This window comes from Gadus chalcogrammus, chromosome 11, assembly GCF_026213295.1.
Source record: "Gadus chalcogrammus isolate NIFS_2021 chromosome 11, NIFS_Gcha_1.0, whole genome shotgun sequence".
NCBI classification, from domain to species: Eukaryota; Metazoa; Chordata; class Actinopteri; order Gadiformes; family Gadidae; genus Gadus; species Gadus chalcogrammus.
Window position 1 is genome coordinate 8,052,362 of NC_079422.1, and position 7,812 is coordinate 8,060,173.

Here is a 7,812-nt window from a genome sequence, read left to right on the forward strand (position 1 = left end):
CAACGTAGAGGCATGTTCTAACGTTTGCTTCATTTGTTTACTTTTTTTTATTATTATTTTTCTTCCGTCAATCTGGAAAATACATCTGTCCAGATTCCACTTTTTTTCTTCAAAATGGTTAAACAATATCAATGTATCCATGTACATAATATAAAACAACTTTTTCTGAACAAATAACAAAATAAAGAGAACTAAAATTGAGGTTTCCAGTCAGTAGTAGACACAAGTATGCAAAAGGATGTTGATTAAATTATTATTCTTAATTAAAAAACAAGGACAGTTACAACACTCCACTTAGCTCAATAACCAATGATTCAACAGTGACATTTACAGTGTAAGTGGTATTGAATAAAATATACCAGGAGGCCAGACAATCAAAACGTAAAATAAATAAAAAGCCATTTGAAACCAGGAGGGGAGGTGTGCTATTAGAAGAGCTTTAAATATTTATAATTATAAACAATGCATCATGAAGATGGCCTACTGAAATGACCATGTAGCCTCATGATCCTCCATTGTTGGAATTAATCCAGATTTAGTCACAATCAACAATGTGGTGCCCTGTAGAAGTACTCATAGCAGCTGAGATATAACGCATCAGAGCACCGTGTTGGAATGTCAATGTTATTGTTGTATTGTAAGCTATAAAAAAAAATATGTTTTCATTCACTTATTTGAGGCTTGACTGTAAACCAAAACTTTCCCACTGGATTTGACAGTGGGGATACTCTTGACTGCAGCTAAGCGGAAACAAAACAACCCACACCTGTTTCCAAAATGTAACCATCCGTTGCATTTTTATGCCATCGATCCAATCCCCAGTAAAAGTAAAGGCTAAAGTAATAGAAGAAGGCATGCATGAGTGTGAATTAGCCACATGGATATAAAAGTAAAAACGAGAAAAAAAATAAAAGATGAGCATTACACTTTGCACCTGTGGTAGTAATCCAGTCTATGCCCATTAGGCAGAGCCACAGACACACAATGCCTGATGGAAGAAGTCAGAGATGCGTCAATTCTCCGGAAATTATCTCTGAAAAGACAAATACAGGCATCTAGAGAACTTGAAATTGGTATGTTGGGAGAAATGTACATGAGTGCTCTTGGGGTGGTGAATCTATAACAGCTCTAGTCGAGGAACCAAGGAGAGGCAGAATCTCTGTCCCAGCTGTGGGGAGTTATGTGTGGGTGTGTTACTTAGCATCTGCGGGAGGGGGAGGCAGCGGGGGGGAGGGGGGGGGGGAGGCGGGGGGGGCGCTCAGGGGTTCTTTCAGCAGGTCGTGGCCAGAGACTGGTGTATAGGCGGCTGAAAGCAGCGGACGTGTTCGACGGTGGAGCTGTCTGTCTCCACAGCCTTCATGTACTTGTTGAGGATGGCGAAGATCTCATTGTTGAGGATCTGGTACTTCCTGATGCGGTCCGCCATCTTCTTCAGCGGCTGGGAACCAAGCGAGGAAGCAAGGCACCGTTTAGGTCACAACTACAGATAGGCATTGACAAAATTGTTTTACAAAGAAAATGTAATCGTGCGGTTCTGTTTTCTTTATATAAAAAAAAATACATATTTTGGACATTCTCAGCTTTCCATCTGATCAAGAAGTGTGCGTGTGTCTGTCTGTGTGCGTGTTTGTGCTCCAGTCTGTGAGTTTGCATCTGTTGGAGTGTCAGGGTTTGTGTATGTGTGAGTGTCTGTGTGTGTGTCTGTGTTTGGGGGACAATGAATACAGTATAACACTCACCACGTTTTTGATGATCTCGTCCTTGCCGTCCTGCCTCTGCACCTTAAGCAGGTGGTAGCAGAAGTCAAAGAGGTCGAAGCGACGCTGCTGTCCCAGCAGCACGATGATGGAGCATCCGGCCCAGTTCAGCCCGTCCCCGAAGCACTGCCTGGAAGGTCACAGGGAAGAGGGGAGAGAGGAGAGAGGAGGAATTAACAAAGGCAAAAGAAACAGATATAATGGAAGGCAGGGAGGAGACTGGAACTTTGCGCTATGCTGGTGCCCTGCATTAACAAGGTAAAGAAATATTGATCCAACATAGTAATGCACGCACACACACAAACCACACGCATGTGCACTATCACACACACACGAATGTGTACGATCACACAGACAGACACATCCTCAGACACATCCACTCACACATACTCCCTTCCACACACACACACACACACACACACACACACACTTACTCTGCCGTGAACTCGTGCGTGCCCACGGGGATGCAGTAGACGAACTGCATGGCGCTCCACAGGCGGTGGAACTCCATGCACTCGTCCACGTGCATCACCCCGTTGGTGGGCGGCGGGCCACGCCACACGGCGTCTTGCAGGAAGCTGCGGATGCGCGTCAGGATGACCTCGAACATGGACAGGCCGCAGCACAGGCGCTCTTTGGTCAGCAGGTCACCCTCGCGAGCAATGGCAATTTGCTGTGGAGGAGGAAAGCAACACAATAAGCAAACCAACACAGCCTCACCATGTGTGAAAAGAACCCACTGACCAATCAGTGATAGGTCAGAAATAAGCAGGGAGCCGCAAAATAATTTAATTGGCTCACACAGAGGAAGGCGCAGCAAATTCCAAAACCGATATTCTCACAGTGCATTTCACTCACTAATAGCTGATGGATGACAATGCCATTTCTTAGAAATTACACTCAAATTATAGCTTTTATCTTACATACAGCACCATAATACAAGTATAATATAAAAAGTAATAATAAATATAATCGCAAGCGGTGATATACAGGGTCTGAGCAAAATTAAGAGTCAAGAACAAACTAATGGAAGATATAAATATAACATAATTGTCATATTTAAAGGTTGGGTATGGGATTTGCGAAATGCCAGCAGATTTTGAAAACACACAACTCAAATGGTCCTACCCCCTCTCCTTCAACGCTGACTCTGACTCCACCCATTCCAAGTACATGGACGCGCAATCATGCACGAGCGAACACAGATGCGCAGAGCGAGTCATTTGCTAGTTAGCTAGCTCCAGTAGCTACCGCAGGATAACAACAAACAGAAGCTTGCTCTGGGTCACGAGGTTTGAGTACGTGCACAAAGGGGTCGCGTGCGGGGCGCGGGGGAGGGGGACTGCAGTACGACCGTTTGATTGACGTACTTACTGTCCAATGCAACTCGGTGGCTCTAGAAATCATTGGCTGGAGTTTTTCGAGCCCTGCCCGTTCCACAGATGATTGACTTGTTTAATTTTCATGTCAGTACTTCTAACTCAGTGGCTGTAAGTGGGTTATGATAAGGATTTCAAGTAATTTTGCAAAAATGGCCAAAAAAGCGAATTCCATACCCAACCTTTAAGGAAAGATGTTCCACTTATAAACCTGAACTGCAACCTCATCCACATGGTCAAAATGTCTATTGATAAGCACACAACATCCAGGAAACTCAAAGCACACATTTCTCAAGGGAAATAAGGGCTTTCTTCAAAGCATATACCTGAAAAATCTTTGAAATTCTGGGGAAATTAAACATTTGTAGACAAGAACACTAACGGAAGAAATATAAATATGACAGAGTTAATTATGAATGAAAAATGGTTAATGAAGAAGTTCCCCTAATGCCATACTGTGTCTTGGCAGTCCGATTCTTGGAAACTAATGACCCGAAATGTTGAATGCCTGATCAATGTCGTGTTTCTTAAATGAGTGGTAATGACAGAATGTCATGTTCGGCTTGTTCATAATGCTCTAATCAGGATTCGAACACTCAACCTAAGGATCGCAAATACGCGGCATTATCCCGTTGAGCCACTGACATTCCTGAACTGCGTGAAGCCTCATTCAATTCGTGAAAATGTCGATTGATAAGCACACAACATCAACATCAAATTTTGGGTTAGCCAATTTTTGTAGCCTGTGAATCTTTTTATCATGTTTAGCTTTAATATGAAATTGCGAGAAAAGTAAACATTTTTAGGGCATCTAAGACCCAGGGTTTTATAAATGCATCTGATTCTAGAGATTAATATTCTGAAAGAATTTTGAGGCCAGGTCAATCTGCTGAGGAGAAATAAACTAATTCATGTTTTTTACAATAGCGCCACCTTTGGGTGCAGTATCAGTACGTAAATTTGGGATATGGGTAGTGGGGCTTATTGGTAACCATACCTGCAAATTTCAAAAGTTTTCGACTTACGGTATAGGCTGCAGTATGACTTTTAAAGAATTAAAAAAAAAAAAAAAAACTTTACACAAACAACAGGGGACCAAGCAGCCTTGCTGCTCGGTCTTCTAAAAGTATTTACCCATGTTGAACTTTCCCTTGAACTTGAAAGAATAGCTAAATCAGTCGAGCCCTTTGAAGAATTTAATCGTGTCCAACTGCTGCTGGCTTTGCGGTTACGCTGCCGAAAAAAAACCGACCCTTTCTTTGAACAGAGAAAAGGGTTGCAGAAGAGTGCGGGGTTGCGGAAACTTACCTGTGGGGTTCCCAACCTCTCAATTAGAGGAACAAGATGAAGAGGAGCGTACTTGGCTTCCAACCTCTTCATCCTCACTTCCAGGCGCTCGCCCTCTGCAGGACACACACACACACACACACACACAACACACACACACACACACACACACACACACACACACACACACACACCACACACACACACACCACACACACACACCACACACACACACACACACACAGGCCATCAGCCTCAGCTCTTCAGATACACTACAGCATTTCCAGGAACTGGGTAATCCCGAGGTTCATCCCTTAATTGGTCTTTTTTTTGCGAAACCTTTAAATACCTTTGATATAGACCCTGGGCAGAATGTTCTGGAAGGGGGCAGCGTGGAGCAGATCACACACCTCCTCCTGGGACTGGGGATCAAATAAAAACAGGGCAAGAACACACACACGCGCACACACACACACACACACACAAACACAGACACAGAGTGGGTCATTTTTAACCATGGAGTTCGACCAGTGCGGACGGACGGAGCATGCATGGTAGTTGGAGGGGGAAAAAGTCTCATGCTGTATCTTCGTTCACTAATCAAACAATCATTCCAACAGAAAGAGCTGTGTTCAAAAACATGTCCATTCTAAATGGATGGTTCCAAAAAGTGAAACTCCACCCCATGTCTAGCTTTTAATGGGAGTGGAGTAAATATGTGAATGAATGATGTGTCTGTGAGCCTATCACAAGGCAGCGTTGGTCATGTTACAACTCCAGTGTGTCACTCACTTGACAGCACTGAGGGGTTTAACAGTGTCCATAATGGGTCGTACAGCAGTATGGGTGGTTTTCATATACTACTATTTGATATGCCGTTATTGATCATGGTGTGCGACAGTGTGAACAAGTTATTTCTTGTTAATCGTGTGATGCGCTGGGTCAAGAGGTGAGCTTAATTCAGAACTAATGCTAGTTCTCTGTAGCGTGTGAATCAATGTGTTTGTTATCGTCTATGCTCGTATGAGGTCATGTGGGGGTTAGTTATGAATGCACATAAGAGAAGGAACAATTTTTAGATAAACCCAAATACTGGATTTAAACTACGAGAATATAACTGGTTAAATGTTGAAGGCCATGCAATGATGATTGAAAACACATGCACACACACACACACACACACACACACACACACACACACACACACACACACACACACACACACACACACACACACACACACACACACCACAACACACACACACACACACATGCATTGTGGATGCATTCACCAGAAGTGATGGAGAAAGTGATGTTTGATTAGTTTTTTTAAGTAGAGCAGGCAATACAGGCACCCAGAATGGAAGTACAATATGATAAGTTAAGCAAGGTAAGAATCAATAAACCAATCATTCCTTTACCATTGCTTTTTGCCATGGAAGCCTAAGAATGATGGGTCTCGTACTTAATCTTAACTTAACCTTACTTTGTTTATGTTGAATATTTGAAAATATTGTATATTAGGTTCATATCTTCTTTCTCATTAATGCATGTACTTATTTAGTCCTTTTGCTTCCATGGTGGTTTGAAAGTGAACATTTTGTGCCAAAGTAAAAAAAGGGAGTCAAAACTGAGAAAACAGCAAACCAAACCACAAGATATAAATGAAAAACGAAGAAGTTGTGTTATTTTGTTACAGACGACAAAACCTAAATTCTTACCACCTGTGGTAGTTGCCAGCATGTAATGAAAAATAGAGTTGCATTTCAGAATAAAATACATTTAATATACAGGTACCAGGCCAACCCGACATGGGCTTCTATAAGAAACAATAATCGGCCATTTTAGAAATGTTATTCATCACACAGGCCTTGTCCATGCACTCAGGTTTTAACCTGCCAATCACAAATAATCAGAAAACTGCCCAATGGCAGCCTCGCCTATGATTAGCCCAATCAATATAAAGCAACATCGAATGCTATACAGTAAGTTTAACTTTTTCAATGAAATAGAGGCAGAAATGTACGATAAAGTAAAAAAAAAGAAAAGAATGCTATATATAAAAAGAGATAGACAGATGACAGACAGAAAAAAAGATAAATAGATAGACAGATGATAGATAAAATAAAGAGAGAGACTGATAGATAGAGAAATAGATGGATGACTGATAGAAATAGAGAGACAGATACTAGATAGAATAGCGATAAACAGATGAAAGAAATAGAGAAATAGACAGATGAGATCTATAAATAGAAAGAGATAAACAGAGGTCAGAGGATAGAAATAGAGACAGACACTAGATAGAATATTGATGAACAGATGATACCAATAGAGAGATAGACAGATGATAGCTATGAATAAAAAGAGATGAACAGATGATAGAAATAGAGAGATTGATGGAGCGACAGATGGACGCGTGGCTGACCAGAGCTTGTTCGATGAGCAGGCAGAAGAGGATGGCGTTCCCCACTTCCCTCAGGCTCTGGAAGACATCCGTCTTGAGCTCAGCATACTCGATGATGTCCTTTAGCTGGTGGTGGAAGAACTCCAGGATTCCTGAACAGCGAGGAAGGAACCAGAGAGTTGTGAGTAGGGACTGCACTGAATCTATTGATTTATTTATAGATTTTGTTTCGCGATATAACAACCTGGCTTGAATCGCTGTCTATCACGCAGCTTTGTTGAATACTCGTTTCTGATTGGCCAATTGGGGCTTTCACCCGTCATCTGACCTCCAGAACGCTGCCATGAATAACAGACTTGCTTGGACACTATTTCCGACAGTGGGATCTACCGTTCCGACTTTTCTATCAAAGCGGATGCAATAAAATCATTTTTGTATAATTATATTTTGTGTCAAATTATTGATTTATTTCTTAAGTAGCCATGTCATTATTGTGAAATGAACTCTGTCTTGGTTCAGCCGGCTTATGCACCGGCTATACATTATCCCTTACGTAAGTACTGGGATGACCTTAATCTGTTTGAGGTTGTTCAAATATGTGTTTTTTTGGTTTTGAAAAAACATGTTGGGAGTTTAAAAGCATGCATAAGTATCACAGATTTGAACAATCTTTGGCAAAAGTGAAAACGCAATATTCTCGTAAGAATGCTTGTGGGAGATTTCTCGAGTTAAACCAACCTGTGGCTAATAAAACAAATACATTTTGTAACGTAAGCCAGCAAAGTTTTTTTGCTTGACTTTGGATTTGACTTAACTGCAGCTGAATGCCCAACGCAAAACACATCTCACACCAGGATTGTACTTTAGGGTGTCTCAGAGCACGTAGCAAAAATACAACACACGTTATATGTCCATTCAGAGGCGCTGACCCACATTCTGACCATGATTCAGGGAATTCCAGGATACAGGGTCACAGATCACACTA

The 7,812-nt window shown here is 41.8% G+C and overlaps 1 protein-coding gene across 1 annotated transcript in view; it reads right to left on the reverse strand.

Moving 5' to 3' along the window:
- Positions 1-1,267: 1,267 nt before the first annotated feature.
- LOC130391721 (cytoplasmic FMR1-interacting protein 2-like) overlaps positions 1,268-7,812 on the reverse strand; it is a 6,763-nt gene continuing 218 nt past the window's right edge. The window contains exons 2-7 of the mRNA XM_056601970.1: positions 6,849-7,071; positions 4,773-4,845; positions 4,445-4,539; positions 2,192-2,430; positions 1,740-1,887; positions 1,268-1,438 (exon numbers count right to left, since the gene is read on the reverse strand). Coding sequence (XP_056457945.1) covers positions 1,271-1,438; positions 1,740-1,887; positions 2,192-2,430; positions 4,445-4,539; positions 4,773-4,845; positions 6,849-7,071 — 946 coding nt within the window. The 3' untranslated portion in view covers positions 1,268-1,270. The remainder of the gene's footprint in view (positions 1,439-1,739; positions 1,888-2,191; positions 2,431-4,444; positions 4,540-4,772; positions 4,846-6,848; positions 7,072-7,812) is intronic.